This window comes from Anopheles gambiae, chromosome 2 (genome assembly GCF_943734735.2).
Source record: "Anopheles gambiae chromosome 2, idAnoGambNW_F1_1, whole genome shotgun sequence".
In the NCBI taxonomy this organism is placed as follows: Eukaryota; Metazoa; Arthropoda; class Insecta; order Diptera; family Culicidae; genus Anopheles; species Anopheles gambiae.
In genome coordinates this window covers 115,706,242-115,727,317 of record NC_064601.1, presented here as the reverse complement: position 1 = coordinate 115,727,317, position 21,076 = coordinate 115,706,242, and the positions used below count along the sequence as shown (strand labels likewise).

Here is a 21,076-nt window from a genome sequence, read left to right as displayed (position 1 = left end):
GTGTTATATGTACGCTGTTCGCTCAAATCGAACGAATTGTTCGAGTAAGAAAGTCATAGTACAAAGTGTAGTGTAGCGCACACGCTGCTGCTGCCCCATTACAAAAAGAAAAATACGACTTTTTTCCCCAGTCAATGATTTAACAAACAAACTAGACCCCGAGACCGGCCGGCAATTTCGGCCACAGTCGTCCCCATCGCGATAGTACAAAAATGTCCTTCCTTAAACAAATTAAATCATACAGATGCTGCTGACTAGAGAATAATTTCTTTGTTTTTATTGTGATCACATTTGAAAAAAGAAAAGCAGAGACAATACCGCAATTCGTTTCATTCGGTCCCCCATTCTCCCTCAATCGCTCTCTCGCTCCCACTGGGTATCTCACATTTGCATCCGGCAGAGAACAGAAGAGGCTCACAGAGAATCCTTTCCGTTGTTAAACATAAAAATAAGTAAAAAATAATGATGACGCTAAAAACGATCATGATCGAGATAATAATAGTCCATCTAATCGAAACTTCCATGTTCCTCCATTCCCTGTTCGCAAAATAGCGGTTTGGTTCGTTGTTGATCATCATCTTTTGTGCTGCTCAATTTCGTATTAAAATATATCAAACCAATAATCCGTATCCGTATTTTTTGCGTGTGTTCTAGTGTGCTAGTGTGCTCAGTACGCGTCTGTCTTGCTGCTTTTGCGTGAAACACCGAATGAAACCATATAACCATTTCCGTTGCTTTCGATTTCGACCTCTTCCGCAAGTTTCGATTCGTTTTCAAGGGGGTAGGAGTCTGGGGGAGGAGGTTAGGGGGAGGAAAACGTATTCCTAATTACGTTTTGTTTTGGTATAAAATTCGACAGAGCGAGACTCGAACTCGACTTTCCTCGTTTAATGTGTTGCATTGCTGGCTGTGTTGCATGAAGAATCTCTCTCTCTCTTTCGCGCGCGCGCTCTATTGCACTTTCTGTATCCATGCATCGTTACGGGCTGAAGGGAACTGAGATCAGTTAGCCGGACGCAGTATTTCGTGGTGGTTGTGGTGGTACTGGTGATGGCCACCTTACTCCTGCTTCAGTCCATTGGCAGTGGGCTGTGCGGCAGCTGCTAGGGCCGCTTCTCGTCGACTTGCCTGTGTGTGAGGGAGAGAGGGAGAGAGAGAGAGAGAGAGAGAGAGAGAGAGAGAGAGAGAGAGAGAGCGATCGATATTAATTGCTTGAGCTTTGTTTGAAGGCTTCTGAATATTCTTTACCTGATACCATATCACTAGCCTACCGATCAGCATGAAGGTGAAGACGAGCGCCGGGCCGGATCGTTCGAACGGATCGCTTACCATGTAGTGCGAGTAGACGGCCAGGAACATCAACAGCAGGAGCGTTATGTTGGCCGCATTTTTTATTTTATCTGTGTTTTTATGGAAAAGAAACACGCGTTATTATTTTAAATACTTTAAATCCGACGGTTTATGGAACAATCGTTCGATTTCAATGCTATGACTCAAACCAGAACAGCCATATGGCTGGCCATCTGAACTGCTTGAAACCGTTACTCTGCGAATGGAAAACAACGTCCCTCTTCCCACCAATCTGTATCTTTTTCACTGATAGTCCATAAGTTTTCCATCTCCCCAGACCACCGCATTGATCGATTCCAAGCGTTTGTTTTTGTTGTTTTTAGTTTTTTTTCCTTTCTCTCTCTAACTTTCGTTGTACTACTCACGGCTAGGAATGAGCACCATGGCCAACCCGCACAGCACCTCCAGTCCGCCGACCGATCGCCGGTACCATTTCGAGGGTATTTTGAACTCCAGCAGTGTCGAGAGGGGAAACACTTTCGCATACTTGACGTAGTTCTTGCGCTGTAACGAAAATCATAAATATGTACAGTAGGTTAGTGGCGCGGTGTAATCGGGGGGAAGGGAAGGGTGCCGATGCTCTCTATATACATTCGCGGACAACAATTGGGCAAGTTATTTTCGGTAGTTTTCGTCCCGTGTGTTTGGGGGGACTATTAAGAACGGATGATGCGAATAGGAAGGGAAACAGATACATTTTAACAGATTTATACTATTTTGATGCAAGTAAAAGGTTGATTTTAAAGGTAAAAGGCGTTGGAAACAGGAAGGAACTAGAAGGAATTGAACATATTCTTATAGAACTACGGTTGACAGTACTTTGAGTGAAAGTGTTATGAGCAGATTATATACTAATAACAGATAGTTTACATTCAAAGTGTCTATTCTGTGCATAAATAGCATACATCTCCACATAAATGCTCACAAACAGCAGCCGTAACTAATAGTTACCAATCAACAGCTCGTTAGGGGAATGAATACTCCACTGTTTACTAAATTTCCACTAACCATCTCTCATAAACACACACGTGGTTGTGTGGTCGCTAATTGGTCCAACTGAGCAAACCCACACCCGATGGATCCTCTTCATCTTCTTCACCTACTTTTCGAGAAGGGCATTCTCCTTTACATATTTACCCCATAACGATCGTCTGATGAGATCGTTAATGTGCGTTGAGTTTAATGTTTACACACCCCCCGAACGACCTTGTGCATCCTGTCCACTACGGAGGTATGGAGCTAAAGCATGCATTTAGCGCAGCACAAGCCACAGGTCGTAGGAAGTGCAGTGACTAGGAACGATCTTGGAACGTTACTACGAAGGTGTGACGGAGCCGATGATGATGATCCATGATCTACCTTAAGGTCGTTCCCTTTAAGCCGCGGAAGGTCACTAAACGGATACGACGTAGGAAGGTGTAAAAATAGTATTAGTGTCATACAAACATAGGCCGCCCATAATATGACCACCGATATGGGGGTTAGCCAGCTAGCTCTAAGGGCGGCAGCATCAAGGGAGTGTGGTTTTTCATTTTATGGCGACATAAAAAACGGTTGTTGGTTTTGTTTGTTTGTTCGAATCTCGCTTAGACTCTCCTTTTTCGCACCTCCCAATGATTAGGGGTAAATGAGGTGTCGAGCAAACAGAGATGAAGATGGAAATCATTAACATCGCGATCATCACCGAAAGAGAGAGAGAGAATGAGCGAAATTTCATACTTCATGTAGTCCGGGTAATGTAAATAATATCGGGCATGATTTAAGACCATGCTCTAAAGCTGCCACAGTTTGACGTGCGTTGTGCGGGAAGTAAATAAATATCGTCGGCACAACTTCTTTTGCATAAGAGAAAGGCCGCACGTGCTCACGGTAATGGAGACGCCCGGTGCTTGATGGAGTTGTTGCGCTACTCTCGCTCGCCCGGATGGTTGTCAAGGAAACGGCAAAACAGCACGGAATGGATCTCCTCTGCTCAGTCTCACTCTGCCATGCGGCAGCAGCTACAATCGATGAGCAAACGATCCTGTCGATCATCGCCTGGCCGCAGCAGAACAATTGACGCAAGTATGTAGCGCTCAAGACATCAAACGCTGTGTAAAGCGAGCCGGCAAGACATTCCAATGGGTAATGGTGGTGTGGGGAAATGGAACAAATCATGCCGTACACATTTGAGTGGCTGTCTATGTATGTGTGTGTGTGTTTGTGGGTTATTCCCGTTGACGTAGATTCGTAGAACGACGATTGTCTACAGATGTTGCAGTAACGCTCATACTACTCTTGACCATGAATGAGAAGACGTGATCGTGCGTCCGCTGACTCGATCTCAATTGATGTCTTAACCTTAAGCGAAACTAATCTCCCCACTTCAAAAGGGGTTAAGTTTAGTGCTTTTTAAACGAATCACAAACCTGCGAAGCAGTATTCGAGAATTGAGTCCGCTCTTTCTCTCCCTTTTTTTATAGAAGATAAAAATATCATCAAATAAATGATGAAGACAGTGCAACATAATTGCGCTATTGCGTGCCAAAACAACAGGCAGCACCGCATGTTAGTGTGCTGCTAATCAGTGGCATCGCATTCGTTGCGTGTTTATGTTCTTACCCCCAACTCCTTGCTAAAACCGTCGTTCCCATTGCCGACGATCATCCGCGCATCACCAAGACACAACGGATGACAACCATTGACCCTACGGCGCATCAACACCAACACCACGACAGTGGTACGAAAAATCCAGGGAAACTGTCGCGTTTATTTTTAATAGAATGCCCCCTTCCGCCTCGTCGGCTCTCGCCCCTTGCCTTTTGGCCACGTTTCGCTTTGACGGTCATAGGTTCACCTCAGTCTCTGTTCTCTCCCTCTCTCTCTCTCTATCGCTTGTTTTTGGTGCTCCCACCAGTGTCAGATCGAATGTCTGTGTGGTTAATCTGGTTTGTACGAGTATGAGGTTCAGCAACCGATCATCACAACAGAGGAGGGGAGGAGACGACGGTCAGCAGCGGCGGGTTGCACCTACACAGCGACGGACGCCATCCGCATTAATACTGTGCGGTGAAGTCGATCGGTCATCGCTTGAGGAATTTGAGTAGCGGCAAAAGGAATGCACTCAGGTTAGGGTCAACGAGGTTTTTTTCTACCAAAAAATGGGCCTCTAAAATGGAGTGGTTGTAATGTGTACTAAAAAGTGTACTACTAGGTGACAACTGTTATTAGTACAACGCGATCTCATTCTTTGATCACTCAAAACGAGTGCCTAGTGTAAAGAATTGTGCGCAGGCTTTTCGGTAAATCAATGTACCTACAAAACATTGACGGACTATATCAAATCGACGCACCCGAGAGAGAGAGAGAGAGAACTAACAGAGAGCAGGAAGGACACAGCAGGGAAAAACGATGTAACAACAGCAACAACAAGACAGAACCAAACAGCCACACACTCTGTCGTTCCTATTTATACTTCGACCCAGGATCGACCCGCAGCTCCTGTCTGCCTGCCTGACTGACTGCCTGCTGATGGTTCTTCAAGTTCAAGCGGTTCTTCTCTCCCATGGCCACACGCCATTACGGTTTGGCAATGGCCGCGCATCTTCGTCTTTGAGCTGTCGGGTTTGTGCACCCGTTCGCTCTCTCTCTCTCCTTTTCTCTCTCCCACACTCACGCAATCACTCTAGCCCAGTGTTTACTTTGATTGATCGATGGTTATATCCCGTCGATAACTCACCGGAACGGCGCTTGTTACGATCGTGTTGCGTATGTGTGTGTGCGTGTCCGTATATCGGTATATCTGTGTGTGTGTGTGTGTGCTTAAATAATTACGAATCCATCCGGGGAATCCTCATTAATGCCATTCTTTTCTTCGCCTAACTATTTGTTTATCGTTAACCGGCCCCAATCTGGGAGCTACTAGTGTGATCATCGGAGTGGTGTAGTGTGTAGTAGTGGCACGGTCGTTGTAAGCGCGGCAGCGCGAATCTTTGTTTATAAATATCGGTCACTTTTGGGTTGGAAGATCTATGACCGGCTTCAGCTTCGATTCTATTTCCAATCATTGGCGACCATTGTCTTTTGCGGAGACAGGTCGATACCGACCGAACAACACTGTGCGCCACTCGCACGTACGTGTGGTTGTGCTGTTTTTCGGTGCGAAGGAAGCGAGACATTGCGAGCCATTGCATAATATGCTCAAATTTCTGTAGCGGTATCACCAGGATCAAGTACGTCGATCGATCGAAATAAACGATCCTTGAAGTCAATCACGAATGTCGTCCCCCGATCGTGAATCGGGGGGTGGGGTTTGAACTCTCCAAACGAAGATCACGAAGATCACGTTTCAGCATGTTCTCCATCGACTAACTCTTACCCTGATCGATCACGTTTCAGCTAACAACGTCATTTATTCCCCATCGCTCTAAAAATGATCGCACAAAACAGGGAAAGAGAAATGCAATCGCTATAAATCATCGTCCGAATCGACCTATTATAGATTGCCGAGTTTGCTGCGGCGTGGGGGATGAAACCGATCGATCGATCGTTGGGGAAGCGAAGAACCGCATGAGGCGCAAATCGTGTGTTTTGGCCTCAGTTCATGTTGCCTGCTTGCCATTTTTTTCTGCCATATTCAGGTTCGTTTTAGGTGGACACCATATTTTTACCCCAAAATTCTATCTTGGTTATTGGATCTGCGGCGGAAAAACAACCGAGAAGAGAGAGGAAGAGAGAGAAATAGAGCGAGAGGAAAAGAATATGGGAAATGGATGGTTACTGTGGTTGCAAAACACGCCATGGCACACGTGGATGGGATGGGATAGGGTGGAAGATTAACGGAACGAAATCGGTGACTATCTCTCTCTCTCTCACTCTCTGTCTCTCTCTCTCTCTCTCTCTCGAGCAGCTGCATAATTGAAACGCTTTCATGAATAATCGAATGATGCAAGCAACGGTGATCTACGGTGCAACTTTTACACACAAACACACACACACACAGACATCTCCATCTCCACAACAGAACGGGGTGTTTATGTCTCTCGTATGCACGTGTGTGGCCTTAATGGGCTTTCGATTTAATGAGTTATCGATTACGCGCGGGAAAGGTAATTTTCAGCCGGAAAATGACATTTTAATTGCAGCGTGTGTCGGCTTACACAAGCCACTACCAAATGAGGACATGTTACCAGAAAATCATTATTTATTGCTGTATTTTTCCTTTGGAAAATAATGTGATTACATTTTTTCATATTTTTTTAATATGATTACATTTTTAGAACAATAGCGCAATGATTTCACGCTCATTCAACTAAATCGCACCAAAGACACAGCGATCTTTGCGATCTTCAAGGTGCGCATTTGTGCAGTGAAGCCGTGTTATTTTATTCTTGCCGGCCACACATTGCACACATGAAGGTGTTCGGAAATGAGGCAAAAATGAAACAAGTGTGGAAATAGCCCGCCTATTGGATACCACCCCCCCTGGGGGCAAGTTCATAGTGCACACCGTGCCAAAGTGGATTGTTCCTCTTGCGACCGACCGCCATTACGACATGTTGTTGTACAAGGCGTTTAATAACGTTAGAGGCCTTTTCGCTCATTGATGAACGGACGGAACCAGGAAAAAGGTACCACTGCCTGCTGCTTAATTCCGACGAGGAGTGTTTATGTTTTAGTCAAAATATCACCCCCAAAAAAATACTGAATGTAAGATCCCCAAAGAAGAGATCACACACGACGATACACGCTGGCGTGCGAGAGAGCGAGCAAGATACGCGGCAAGAAAACCGAGATGGCAAAGAAAGCAAATCAAAACAAAATAACACAAAATTAAACCAAATTTTGTGCTGTTCAAGCAACAGCAAGAAGACAAGCAAAAAGACATTTCGTATGCGAGGGATCGAGTGAGGAACCCGAATATGGGGGGACGAGGAGATCAGCCACCGAGAGGTCCACTGCTCCTTTCACTTCATGACAGGACACGTCCCTTAGGGGACGACGATATGGCGAGAGCGTGGTGTGGTGGTGGTCCTATGTGGGCCACTTTCCGAGTGGTTTTCACCCTTCCCATCCCCTATCGCTCTCGTCTCGCATGTGTTGTTTACGCTTACGCGCCTAGTCTCTAGCGGGTTTGTAGCGTTGAGCGGGGAAAATCGGTGGAAAAGCAGCGACGAGGCCGCAGAACAAAATGTAGCAAAATTCGCTCCGATTGCTATTTTAATAAGTGGGTTCACCACCACCACCCCATGAGTAAAAATGAAGGGTGCTACAGTGAGTGACAGAAAGGGTTGTGGTTGCCTCTGCACTACCGGCGACAGTTGAGAAGGAGGCAAAGGGAGTTGTTGTTTTGTGTCTTTAAAAATCATTAAATTAGTCAAGAAGTTTGTAATTGTTACATATTTTTCAATTTGAAACCTGTGACAACCCTGTCGCTCTTGTTTGGCACGCACTGTACATGCTGAGTTTTCAAAAAAAGGGGCATCATCACAGTATGCAACCTGCTCTCTATAGCCGTGCGAATGCATATCATTAATTTCGAGGGCAACAATACCACTTTTTCGGGGGGAAACGTGTCGGGGGCCGAAGTGTGTGTGTGTATTATAAAACGGACAACCGTGGGTTCATTTTACCTACATGTACGTGTATTTGGGGTAGGAAAAACGACACAATGCCCGGTTTTCACTCGGTCGGCGCGGAAAAGGATAAAGCGCATCAAGATCATGTGAGAGCATGATGCTGACAGCCTTAAATGAATTTTGAGGAGATTAATGGGAGAAGCAGCGAATGAGGGAGGTGTTTTATCCATAGAGTAGAGAACCATAGTGTAGAACACCAGTTCTCTTCAGTACAAGAAGACGAAATCTAGTTAGCCGCATGAAGACTGTGCTATGGTTGCTATGGCGTTTGCTGCAAGGATGAAAACCCGCGGACCACTCTTCAGTGCAGAGAGATGCATTATTAATTCTAGAGACGTCTTCCCCACTCCTCTCTCTCTTACACACACACACCACTTCCACCCGTGGAGAGGAAACACCTACCAAGTCCCGATGCAGGTCCTTGCTGATGTGTGGCGATATCTTCATGATGCCGATGAATATGAAGAACAGCCCGAGCAGTATCGAGAGGCTCCTCAGCACCAGCGAGGACATCTTTTGCGTGTTTTGCGTAATTTTGACGGCTTTTAACGGTACCGGCAGGGGGGGGAGGGAAGGATGAACTATCAGAACAGCGCTAAGCTTGCTGGGCAAGCAATGCTTTCCGTGTCACTTCGGTGAGGGGCGTTTTCTTTAGACACACTAACGCGCGCGCACACACACAAACACGCACTGAATTGCACAAACAGCTTCAATCAACGCAATTGCTCTTTTTTGCTTCAAATGGCTTCACTTATTAGCACACTGGCACAGGAAAATGCTTCTATTAACCACCAAATAAACACACACAAATTGATCTGGGAGGCGCTACACAGAACACTCACAGGCCGAATTCGCAGGCAGAAAACGATGCTGTGGATGACACAAAGACGGCGGATCTTAGTAGACCGTGAGAAGCACAACAACCGCACACAACCGACCACCGCGACGGAAGCGACGTGTTATCCGTACCTTTTGCACAGCGAGAAGCCACGGAACACACTACCAATCAATAACCGACGACGAGAAAAAGCGCGATGGCCGATGATGCTGGCTGGCTGACAGGCTGGCTGGCCGTTTGATGTTGACGGTCCTGGTCCTGGAAAATTGGTTCTACCAGAACAGAGCGAGACAGTGTGTGAGCGCTTCCGTCGGGATGCGCACGCGTTCAAACGCTTTGTGGTGGTGGTGGTGGTGGTGTGTGCGTGTATAAGGATGTGTAGGGTCCACAGGGGTGCCACAGGACGAACCAACTGTCATTGACCGACCGACGGAGGAGCCTTCGGCTGCCTACGCTGCGTACACGCACACTGGAAACGCGCCGGAACTGTCAAAACCGGTCCCGAAAGGTGGCAGTTCTTAGTACAACAGTTTCACACGAAACTGTTTCCGGGCACCTGTTGATGTGTGGTTTTCGTTTTCATTTGCATTCGCCAATCGATGCCAAAACCGCGGCGACTATTCTATTCTGGTAAGGTTTTGAAAATCTATTGCTTCATCATTGTTGCAACGGTGCCTTGTTTCCTCCCTTTTTTTTGCTATGAGCGTACGCACGCGCTACACACGCACACACACACACACTTACACACACTTACACACGCACGCACGTACACACACACAACACACACGCGCGCGGGGACACATTTGCAATCCGCTACCGCGCTGCTATTTTCTGCTCGCTTTCGCGCTCTTTGTCGTTCGTCGTCGGTTCGTGTGGTGGTCTGCTGATGTGGCCCCGCGGGCTGATGCTTTTCGTCTGGGAGATTCGAAATTTCGCGCTGCTCCTCGGCCACTGCTGCTTGGCGTGCCTGTCATTTGATTCGGTCAAATGTGCCAAACCTCGGCGATACACTCTCACTCTCTTGCAAGTGTCTCTCCTGGTTTCTCTCTCGCTCTCCGTTGTTTGTGTTTATTTTTGAACCATGCTGCCTTCTGTTCGGTTGCGCTTGCTTTGATGTGCCGTTGCGTTGCGGTTTTGAATTGGAGGCTCAACGTGCTGATGGAGTTGGGGCGTACCCGTGAACAAGGAGCTTATGGGGTGGCCACATTCTATAAGCGAAGGCTTGATAAGTAACAACTCTCAGTGCTGGGTCAAACTTTGCAGGTGTTGGCCATTCCACGTGTTGAACTGATTTGAAAAAAGGCCCCTAAAGGGCTTTTTTTTCACTACCGCAAATGTCTTCCCAATTGCATACCTTTAGGCGACTAGAAGATCACGACGAATTTGAACAGATTGGAATAATTATTTAATGAGAATCCATTTCAAAGCCGATTAATTCATACTATTCATATCATATAATGGAATTCAGAAAATAAAAGGACTAAAAACTACATTTCAATGACTATTGTTTTACCTTTGTGCTACATTTAGGGCACCCATCGTGCAGAGAGAGAACGAAATCGTGGTTCGTGTCTTCGCAATAGAAACGCTTCAACATCAACGTCGGTTCGTGTCTCCGCTAACCACAGGGATATTTCTTGCTGCGGGATATTATAAACGCCTTTACTACTCGTTCTTTCCACTTACGCCTATTAACAAATACACAAACTTTTCCGCTTTTTATTATTAAAATCTAACTTAAAACGCATTTATTTGTGTTCTTCGTTTGCTTTCCACGCATTACATTCATATTACATCGTTTCTCGCCCAGCCCCTCCCATCCTCTTCCTCCGTTCGTTCGTTCGTTATTGCTACCCTCTTTCGCGCACGCCGGTTTTCCCTACTATATCGCGAAGATATTCTTCGATACTACTACTATAGCGAAAAAGAGAAGAAAAAAAAACTACTAAAAATGCTGCTGCTGCTGCTGCGGACAAGCGGAACAAAACCATTTGCTTAAGCGTTTGTCTTTTAGCGCTTTGCGCACCCTTTCTTCTCACGCGCACAAATCGTGTTTTGCCAGGCCTTTTGCTCACTCACTCTCTCAGCTCACTACTAAATTACGGATAAACACGCGCTAGCAAATGTTTTGTATGTATATAGAATATAGCACTTTTGCATCGGTCTTGTTGTTGCTTTTTTTTTTTTTTTTGCTAATTTAGGGAAGGGCGCCGCTCATTTTGCTTCTTTTTTGTGTGTTTTTTAGAAGATAGTATAGAGGTAATTTCTGGGGGGAAAACGTTCACGATACACAAGCGCGATATTAAAAGCTACAGCACTTTTCTTGCCTCTATTATTTGTTTTCGATTGTTGAATGCTTTTCTTCTATCTGCATCCACCCTATAAAACCATTTATCTCTCTTCCAGCATTATTGTTCACATTATACTCGATTCGAAAAAGAAAGCTTTACGACTACTTCTTATCGACTTCCCCATCATTCGATATTGTCGCTTAAACCAAGCGCCACCGATATTGGGAAAAGCCAATCATTTCTCTTCCCGTTCCTACCACCTACAAGAGCTATCTCATGTTCACAGATACCTTGGAGGGAATCAATTATGTATTGGTGTATGTATTTTTACTGTATACGAATCCACTTCTCTTACAAAATACAATATGCTCTAAAGCATATACATTTTAAAAAAGGTTTTGCACGATTTGCCTACACACTTTCCTCTTTTTTGTTTGCTTACATGCTATCTCAAACATTCGTCTGGATCAATGTCCCGATTTTCCAAAGAAAAGTTGCTATTTTATCTTCCTACTCTTCGCCTCCGTTTCTGTACTGTTCCGGTTCCGATATGTGTTTGAGAATGTGTGGTCCCCGGCCAAAGTGACAAAGATTGTTCGAAAAAGTTTCCTTTCAGGCACTATTTTAGGTAGTAATTGGTGTCGTCATTCGTCAAAAGACCTAAAACTCAACCTTCAAAAAAGTGTAAACCCTATTTACGCTCACTTTTACGATCTGCTTTTGACGATGTATATGAATGATTGTGCTGCTGGATGTGCTAAATCTGGCTCAACGTGCTACAGAAAGAGAGATGTGTTGTTCGATATGACGCTTTTATGACCCGGATTTGGTTCCATTTCATCCCCCGATCAGTTGAATGATCGGTGATCAGTGATCGGTCGTCCTGAGGCTATCGTCCTTCCATCAAATATTGATGCATCGACAAAACGGTGTGGTGATTGAAGACATTTTCCTGATTGTGATGCTTCTGCTTGCTCTGTCCCTTTCCTCTGTTTTGGTTCGACTTCGGTGTTTCATTTTTCTTCCTGGAATGCGGCGGCTGAATGTGTGGCTTATGCTCGCTTCACGTACTGCGCAATCGCCACCATCGTCAGCACGGTGGCCACCGCCATCAGGACGCTCGAGACGGAAATCGCACTAGCGCCGCCGCCGTAGCGTGCCTGCCCACAGGCCGGCGGGCACACGGGAATGACCGACTCGGTAAACTCGACGCGGCCCTCCGCATCGCCCAGCTTGTTCGTCGCCTGGCAGATGTACTCGCCGTACTGGCGCTTCTCGGCCGTGATGACGCGCAGCGTCGAGTCGGTGAACTCGTCCGCGGTCGCAAACTGGGACAGCTGGTAGTGCTGGTTGCTGGACAGCTGCACGCTATCCTTCAGCCAGCGGATGGCCGGCGGCGGGTACGCCTCGATGTGGCACTCCAGATCCATATCGTACTGCAGGGCCTGCTCGACGCGCGGTCTCGGCACGGTCACGACCGGCGCAAACTCCACCTCCAGATTCACGTTACGCCTGTCGCCCCGGCTGACACCGTTGTCCGCCACGCAGTAGTAGGTGCCGCGGTCCTCCTTGTGCACCGAGTGGATGTTTAGTACATTGCCCGAGTATGTTGCACCACCTGTGTGAAAGAGAAGAGAGAGAGGGGAAGGGAAGAGATGAATACACAATTTATATGCATGCCCTCCCCGCTTGGGTTTACGAGCGAACAAATAAAATAAAAATTTAATTAATTTACAGCAACTGTTTAACTCCAACAGCACCCGCTGCTACCCGCACCATAATTTTGTTCTTTTTGGGGGACTTCGCTTTCTTCCCCTCAGGTACACACTACTAGCTTCCGAAGAAGAATGGCTTCCGGTATGTGTGTTTGATGCGTGCTCTCGGAATGTGTATGGCCCCGGCGCGGCAACATGCAACGAGATCCCGTGCAATCTGTTGTACCTTGATCCCTTCGCGCTTTGCTGACCACCCCACAGCAAGTACTGGTACCTGTCCCCGAAAGCCTACCCGAAAACGCAACGAGAGATGATGTTTGTCGCGGGTCAGTGAACACGCAACCACGCCACCACACTACGAGCTTCGATAATTTGCTGCTGTCCACATGTCTCTCCACAACCCTCACCATCCGGGACAGGCAGTTATGAATAGGAAATTAGTGCAAAGGAAATGATATCTCTAAAAAACAGCAGTTACCAAACAGCAGACAGACCCGCGCCGCGTGCGACAACTGTGTCCCCCACGTAGTGTTTCCTTCACTTGCATTTACGCACATAAGCCACGTGGGTCTGTGCGTTGAAGCTCATGAAATTCTTCTGATTCAGCGCCTGCTGGGATCGACACACACACCCCACAAAAAGAAAGGGATACAAATGAACATTATTTGTCACTGTCACCTTCCATACTGACCACTGCACCCTCGCCGTTCACGTACTAATCGAATGTCCTCAGGTAAGGACTTCATTTCCTGCTCCATCCCTACTGTTCACGGACTCCGGTTGATCCCGGTGGATTGTTTACGCATCACCGAAGATGTCACCGAACTTAACAGGCCGAAACGAATGCAGCCGGGCAGTAAGTGTCCCCGTTTTGGGGGTTACCACCAGCAGCAACGTCCAATATGCATAAAATACTCATCATGATGTGATGGGAGAGTTTTCATGCACAAATCCCGTTTCGGAATTTCAAACAGTTCTTGTTTAAAGACTGTTTGATGCTGTTGGTGTTGGAAGCCAAATTAATTTAGGCTCTGGCTCTTCAGTTATAATATGCTGCATCATAAACTACGATACTATGTTGGTCGCGTTTTTTAATTAGCTCCCTAATATCCATAATTAATTAGGCTGTGTGCCAAGTGTCAAGTGGAACGACACGCACACACACACACACACACTTGAGTCATAAAACATTTACTCCACTGGCTATAAAATTGATCGCGAGAAATTAAACAGAACACACGCTGCACTTCAAAACGCAACACACAAGCACAGCCGGGAAAATGGTACAAATTGTACAACAGCTTTGTACGAGAGCAAAGCATGCTGAGAACGCCAAAACGGTTTGATTACTTTCGACCGCTTAAGATATCGCTATCGAGTAAAGGCCGGGCTACATTGATCGTACTCGCAAGCGTAATTTTGATTTTCACTAGCGCATCTGGCGGCGGCTGGTGGAAGCTTTTTTTGGTCATCGAGGGAATGCACCTGCCGGATCTCAAAATTTAGTAGTTTTTCCATCATTTTCCATTGCAAAAATGGATGCAATGCGTGCAAGACATGTGTATCTACGTTTTACAAAACTTTTCTCCTCCGATTTAAGTAAAAAACATGGAAAATTAACGTATTTTCTGGAGCGGCTCCAAATTGTTTGGCAAAATGCTTCGGTCAGCCGCCGCCAGATGCGCTAGTGAAAATCAAAATTACGCTTGCGAGTACGATCAATGTAGCCCGGCCTTAAAACTCGAGTTTCGGGTAACGGATTTGTGTCATTCAACACCGGCGGATTATGGCTGCGAGCGGATACCGATGCGGCCATATTACACAAGATCTACGATAGCGAGATGCTGAAATGGGTGTAATGTTAAACTGAGCTGTTTCATATTTTGTCAATTGCTAAGTAAATGTTTGCTTGACAGTGCAGTTCAACGATGGCAGGAGACTGTGTGTTTGAACTAGAAGCCGATGGAGAATTAGCATTTCTCGCTCGCTTAAATCAGCCCTTTTTGAGCGGGGGTTATTGATTTTTAACGTGTGCCATAAAAAAAAACACTCGAACGAGTCTTGATGAAAGCCCGATCATTGTTATGCCCATGTTTCAACGGTTCTACTAGTCACACAACCACCACCAGCTGTGACATGCGCGGGGCGTTTTTGTTTGTCTACGCATCATCGCACCGCCCGTGTGACAACGAGGACCCCGCGGACAGCAACCACTGATCAAGTATGCACACTGAGCAATCGAAACGAAGGAATGGCCCCGATCTGTTCACCGAGAAACGCACTTCAACGGACAGTTCCTGCATGTCAATGAATCGCTCAGTATTGCACAACAGCTCCGCGTTTCGACGGATTAAGGGCCGGGAAATAGGACCCCGATGGGAGAGGGGGGCACGTTCCTGACACCGCGGAGAAATTAATCCTCATGGTGCGTTCTCGAGTACACGAGTTTGTTCTTGTCACCTTTCGCTTCATTTTTTCGGTTGGTTTGGTTTTCGAGTGTTTCCCCCGTCCGTTGTTACAATTAGTTGGGTTTGAAAATTGTCACCCATAAAACCGAAACTCCCGGCACCCGGCAGGCATTCCTAACAAGGGTATTGTGCTGGTGGTGGTAGTGGTGGTGTGACGGCGACTCCGTTTCAGTGCCCTGTATGAAAAAGGGGAGGTAAATGTTATTATCCTACTTCATCAAAATCGGACCTGCGGGCTTTGTTCAATGATACAAACCTATGCAGAAGCGCGCAGAAGTTCTCTACAAAGGAACCTTTTCTTTTTATTGTTTTGTTGTATGCATCCTCCACCACGTGTGTCCGAGGGTTCAGAAAAACGATAAACTTCAATGACCGGATCCGACACCGCCACCGATGATGGGTGGAAGAGCATCGTTTGGCAATACGGTTGTGAGCGCTTGCCTGGGGATGCGCTACAAAATGCACCCGACAACACACGACAAATACAAATGATCTTCTGAACCGTCGGTGGACGGTTCCCTGGCGGCTTATCCCGTCCCTTTTCGCACCAGGAACTGGTGCACCTCTCCATGGGAAAGCAGGGAAAGTAGGGAAAGCCAAACTGGATGGGTCGGGTGATATAATCCACTTATCTCAAGGACTACGCAGAATGTTTCCTCTCGTGTTGACTAATCTTTTTTGGTAGCGAATCACACGAAAATCGACAAACTTCTCTGCACACACAGCTCCTCCACAACAGAATGGTCGGAATCGTTTTTTTTTTTTTTTTTTTTTTTGACAACTGTCAGCCCAATAGCGAAGCGAATAAAAGCCCGACTGTCAAGGCCGGGCTACATTGATCGTACTCGCAAGCGTAATTTCGATTTTCACTAGCGCATCTGGCGGCGGCTGACCGAAGCATTTTGATAAACAATGTGGAGCCGCTCCAGAAAATATGTTATTTTTCTATGTTTTTTACTTTAACTGGACTGGAAAAGCTTTGTAATCGATAGACAAACATATTGTGCAAGTATTTCAGCCGTTTTCGCATAAAAAAACGGTGTAAAAACTAATTAATTTTGAGATCCAACACGACCATTCCCCCGACGACCAAAAAAAGCTTCCACCAGCCGCCGCCAGATGCGCTAGTGAAAATCGAAATTACACTTGCGAGTACGATCAATGTAGCCCGGCCTTCAAACTGGCGAAAGAGACGAGAACACAGTTGACGTAAAGGCCGGGCTACATTGATCGTACTCGCAAGCGTAATTTCGATTTTCACTAGCGCATCTGGCGGCGGCTGACCGAAGCATTTTGATAAACAATGTGGAGCCGCTCCAGAAAATATGTTATTTTTCTATGTTTTTTACTTTAACTGGACTGGAAAAGCTTTGTAATTGATAGACAAACATATTGTGCAAGTATTTCAGCCGTTTTCGCATAAAAAAACGGTGTAAAAACTAATTAATTTTGAGATCCAACACGACCATTCCCCCGACGACCAAAAAAAGCTTCCACCAGCCGCCGCCAGATGCGCTAGTGAAAATCGAAATTACACTACGGAGTACGATCAATGTAGCCCGGCCTTAACACAGCAGGCGTAACGAGCTGAACTCCGGAATGATCTCTTTCGGAAAATTAAACCTCAAGATGGATGAATTTGATTTAATGATACAAGAACGGCTAGCCGCAGTAAGGCTGAAGAAAACCGAAACTATCAACGATTTGATAAAGCAAATATTTGGCGAAGAATTTCACCGTATCTCGATATGGTACGAAGGAAGGTACGTTCCCGGCACTATGCTCCTGGGTCAGTTTGCACCGTCCAAACCAGTAGAGTACTTGGTGAGCCTCCCGGGCGGAAAGGTGCACGGTTCGTTGGCCCGTGCCGGCAAGGTTAAGGGCCAAACGCCGAAAGTGGAGAAGAAAGACAAGTCGAAGCGCAAAACGGGACGCGCCAAGCGTCGTCTGCAGTTCAACAAGCGCTTCACGCAGAAGACGACCACCGCCAAGCAGCAGCGTCGCCGAGGACCTAATTCTCAGACAGCTCAGGGTTGAAGAAGAATGGCGACGAAGACGTAACGTTCATCTCATCTGTAAAGGGTATGCAGTTTCAAGAGCCAATAAAACGATTTGAATTGCTGAAAGTAACAGTGGAGTTGTTGGTAGTGTCATTAAGCGAAGGGACGCAGGTTACGGTTCACAGGTAAGTGTCGGCTTTAGCTCATTATTGTCTCGGAATATGCGTGATCACAGTAGACACAGTCCAGTTCCCGAATGCAGATTCGTAGGTGAAGTGGAACTATCGCACTGCTAGCGAACATCCCCCAGCAACCCAAGTCACCAAGTCGGGCAGCAATCAAGTAGTCCACGATCCCTTCACCATCTCCCGAACCCATGCCAGCAGTAGTAGTATTGTGTTTGATTTCCGAAGCGGAAGTTGTGTGACAGCTGGAACTTAGCGAAGCGTTGCTTTTCCGCATTGTTTTGTCAACAGCCGCCAACGTGACTGGTACGGGGGCTCGCGTGGTCTGGTGAGATATTGCCAGCAGTAAGCGGATTGTGCCATCGTGCGCACTAATACGGTTCGTGACGGATGAGCATCACAACTGCATTCGGCGGCGGCGGCGACGGCGGCGCGCCCTGTGTGACAAGTATCTGTCCCAAAAGGATGCGATCCTTTCTCTCACCCCGTCCGAATCATCCCTATCTGTCGAGCCCTGGTCTGGATATGGTGCATAGGACCGAGCCTTCGGGACCATCGTCGGCCTCTGATGGTGTCTGGGATTTAATCCACTTATAACGCTACCTCTTTCCAGCCGGCCGGCTTACGATGCACAGCCGGATAGTGAAAGTTGTTTGGTTTATTAAGGATTTGCTGGAGCGAAACAAGCACAAGAGGGTCGGTGAAGTAAGTTTTCTATTGTTTCCTTTTTAACAAACTATGGCGTTCGAGAGATGCATTCGCTTTCATCTGTTCTTTCTGTCTTTTTTTAAGGTCTACATAAAAAGGTTCTTTCAACAATCGAACTAAACGTATGCGATTATACACACTCCAATAGCAATACGGTACTAGAAAAGTCGAACACACCCGGATTCGGGTATGTATCATTTTTTTGCCAAATCTTATTAAGGGCGGAGTTCTACAATTCAGGGTTTTTGTGCGCACAACATCAGTGTCGATTCTCTCGGGGCATTAAATGTGGGCCTGTCATAACATGCGAGCGCCATACAGCACAGTGGAAGCAGAGTGTGGATGTGTAATGATAGGTTTCGATGGTGGAATTAACGAACTCGATTAGGGAATTGGCAGGCAGGCAGTAGCAGCTGTTGCAGTTGCGAGTTTCGCTTTCATCCAGCCAAAGTAACAGTTAATTGGTGGCCGATGGCTGCTGCTGGTGGGTGCGGCCTCAACGATTACAGTTTTTATTCGTTTGAAGTTGCAAATAAAGCTGCAACGTACGATTCTTTCCGTACCCCTAGCTCCACCAGATGGGCGCACTATGGAACCTATGGAAAGCTAGCGAAAAGAGAGAACCTATTACTGGTCCAAATCCGGAACACCAACGCCAATATCTCGTTAAGACCTAAATAGCATCAGAATGTGAAACTCAATTTGTCGCTTCATTGTCTGCCTGCAAACACGCTCTGTCAGCTGTGGTGTGTGTGCCTGGTGTGGTGACACGGGTCTCCTGGGGTCTCTTCCGTTTCGCCCGGGGTTGGGCAGACAAATGCATTGCTCATTAGCAGCATTTGTGCATATGCAAGCCGAATGCATGCACACTTCCAATGGTGGGCTAGAACCGTTAGTAAAACGCATCAGCTAATTATTTAAAGATTATTTTGTCACCAACTGTTTCCACCATTTCCACTGGTTGGTGCATTGGTGGTGCATTTTTCGGATGCGCATGGATGCGCTCACACTCCCTGGCACTTCAGGCACCATGGCTGTCAGGAAATGGAAACCTAGATACACTGTGTGTGTGTGTGTGGTGACGGTGCACTGTTGTTTGTAAAGCGCACTTTATCTAGAGTGTACGATTTTTAGTTCACCGAGCTAAATAACCGGAAATGGCATGTATGGAGGTCGATGGTGATACGGAAGAATGGAACGTTTCGCAAGTGAAAATTTGCATTGAAACAGAGGTAGTATGATACGTTAGTATTTGTCTTCATTATTTGGTCTCTGTTCATTTTTTAAAATGTTTTCTTTTTTTACCAACAGATCGCAATCCCTTCATTGGCGTTCTCCTTCAAAACGCCCGGAAGTAAAAAAGGACACATCGGTAAAAACTGCCCCTCTAAAAACCTCGACAAGAGCTCGCACTTTCCTGATTGATAAGCTAATGGCAACATGCACACCGGAAGCCACACCCTTACATCTCCTCCATCGCCCTCCCTTCCGAACGAGCTAATGCCCTAACCGGAAGGGCGGAGTGAAAGGACACATCACCAGTTAGGAGAGCGCGCTATGCAGTGCCCTCGGTATTGCAAAGGATTGTGCCACCGATTGACTCTCCTCGTCTCGATTCTGCATCTGCAACCCCATACCTTTCTCGCCGGCACACACACTACACACACGAGCGAGCACCGGATACGTGCGAAAGCATATTCGACGTTTCTCTTGTACCTTTCTCCATTTACGCTCAACGTCGTCCCCGGGGGTTCGAAAGGGAAAGGAGGTTCGATTGGTATCTCACATCCCACGAAACATAACCTCATGCCCGGACGACGTGTACAAGGGCAAGGACAATGCCCAAACACGGCAGTAGTTTGACAATTTTAACGACTTTTAACCGGGCGACACATCACACTCTCCTCTGTGAAAAGGGAAAGGTAAATCCTGGCCCGTGTGTCATTGAAATCACATTACTCCCGGGGTTGGAAATCTCGGGCTGTTTGGGTAGGTTTTTGAAAGCGTGTGTTCGCTCATAAATTAGCTGTCCTGACAGTCGCTTCTTTACCACCGCTGTCTGTGTGAAGTAGCAAGGACAAGCGCACAGCGCCGTTTTGTCGTTGTCAATTCCCGTATATCCCTCGTTCGATTTCACTCGGGCACATGCCCCGGGATGATGATGGCAACCGGACGCGCGTTTTCTCTCTCCCGTTTGTCCGCCCGTCCCAATGACCAAACACACACTGTGTGGGATGAGTTTTTCGCGCCTTGCAACCGGGATACCGGGTTGACAACAACAAAAAAACGGTGCTACAAACCACCAGCATATGTCGCACAAAGCGTCCTACACCTAGAGGGACAAACCATCCCCCAACAAACGGGGAAAAAGAAATGCAAAGCGTGCGCCACCACCGTGTGTCAACATTGCCACTTCGGATTGGTACCAACGGCGGGGGTTTGTGACTTCCGTTGGCCAGGGTTGGTGATGTTCGTGTATATATACGGGTTGGGTCGGTAGAAACGGTTTTGATGGAAATCCAAATGGAAACTCAAATACTGTTTGTACATGGATCAGGGATTGCATTACCACTCCGCGCGTTCGATACGTTAACGGTCATACACACCTAAAACGATGGAAACAGACAAAATCATTCGATCAAATAACCATTCCCAAACGTCTGCCGGGAGGGAAACAGATTACTACCGCTTAACAGCTCGCCTGGACGACCTGAACGGAGTCATTTGACACTTACTGGTTACGATTTACGATACATAGTGGGGTATTAAATTTTATACTTTATTGCTTAATGGAAAAATATAACGTTTATGTTTTTGTTAAATGTCCAACCCTCACAAAACCACAAACAAACCAAGCTGCTACTACTACTACTCCCTAACCCTTGCGCGCAGATAAAAATTATA

At 46.6% G+C, this 21,076-nt stretch overlaps 3 protein-coding genes across 5 annotated transcripts in view; 1 reads left to right on the top strand and 2 right to left on the bottom strand.

Moving 5' to 3' along the window:
* Nucleotides 1-255: 255 nt before the first annotated feature.
* On the bottom strand, nt 256-9,717 carry LOC1269726 (novel acetylcholine receptor chaperone). 3 transcript variants are annotated; one of them, XM_061643636.1, is made up of 5 exons: nt 8,937-9,717; nt 8,370-8,837; nt 1,716-1,854; nt 1,249-1,400; nt 256-1,128 (listed from the first exon to the last, which is right to left on the bottom strand). In XM_061643636.1, the coding sequence occupies exons 2-5, from the start codon at nt 8,478-8,480 to the stop codon at nt 1,060-1,062; spliced, it is 471 nt and encodes a 156-aa protein (XP_061499620.1). In that variant the 5' UTR covers nt 8,481-8,837; nt 8,937-9,717; the 3' UTR covers nt 256-1,059. The 3 variants fall into 3 exon arrangements, with proteins under 3 accessions (XP_061499620.1, XP_061499621.1, XP_308375.4); XM_061643637.1 differs by having other exon boundaries at nt 8,370-9,077; nt 9,550-9,717; XM_308375.5 differs by having other exon boundaries at nt 8,370-9,717.
* An 804-nt stretch (nt 9,718-10,521) lies between these two features.
* The window catches only part of LOC1269727 (lachesin), a 28,889-nt gene continuing 18,334 nt past the window's right edge, over nt 10,522-21,076 (bottom strand). Inside the window, exon 3 of the mRNA XM_061642774.1 lies at nt 10,522-12,714. Within this exon, the coding sequence (XP_061498758.1) occupies nt 12,149-12,714 (566 nt within the window). The 3' untranslated portion in view covers nt 10,522-12,148. The remainder of the gene's footprint in view (nt 12,715-21,076) is intronic.
* Nucleotides 16,852-17,409, top strand: LOC133391172 (uncharacterized). The gene has a single exon (XM_061642775.1). It carries the CDS (start codon nt 16,879-16,881, stop codon nt 17,314-17,316), a length of 438 nt encoding a protein of 145 aa, XP_061498759.1. The 5' UTR covers nt 16,852-16,878; the 3' UTR covers nt 17,317-17,409.

What these genes read in the sequence shown, in the direction of transcription:
- LOC133391172 (XM_061642775.1), top strand. Translation starts at nt 16,879, where the DNA reads ATGATCTCTTTCGGAAAATTAAACCTCAAGATGGATGAATTTGATTTA.
- LOC1269726 (XM_308375.5), bottom strand. Translation starts at nt 8,480, where the DNA reads ATGTCCTCGCTGGTGCTGAGGAGCCTCTCGATACTGCTCGGGCTGTTC. An exon ending in AGGACCTGCATCGGGACTTG is followed by an intron (nt 1,855 to 8,369) that starts GTAGGTGTTTCC and finishes TTTTCGTTACAG; the next exon opens with CGCAAGAACTACGTCAAGTA. An exon ending in GGCTAGTGATATGGTATCAG is followed by an intron (nt 1,129 to 1,248) that starts GTAAAGAATATT and finishes CCTCACACACAG; the next exon opens with GCAAGTCGACGAGAAGCGGC.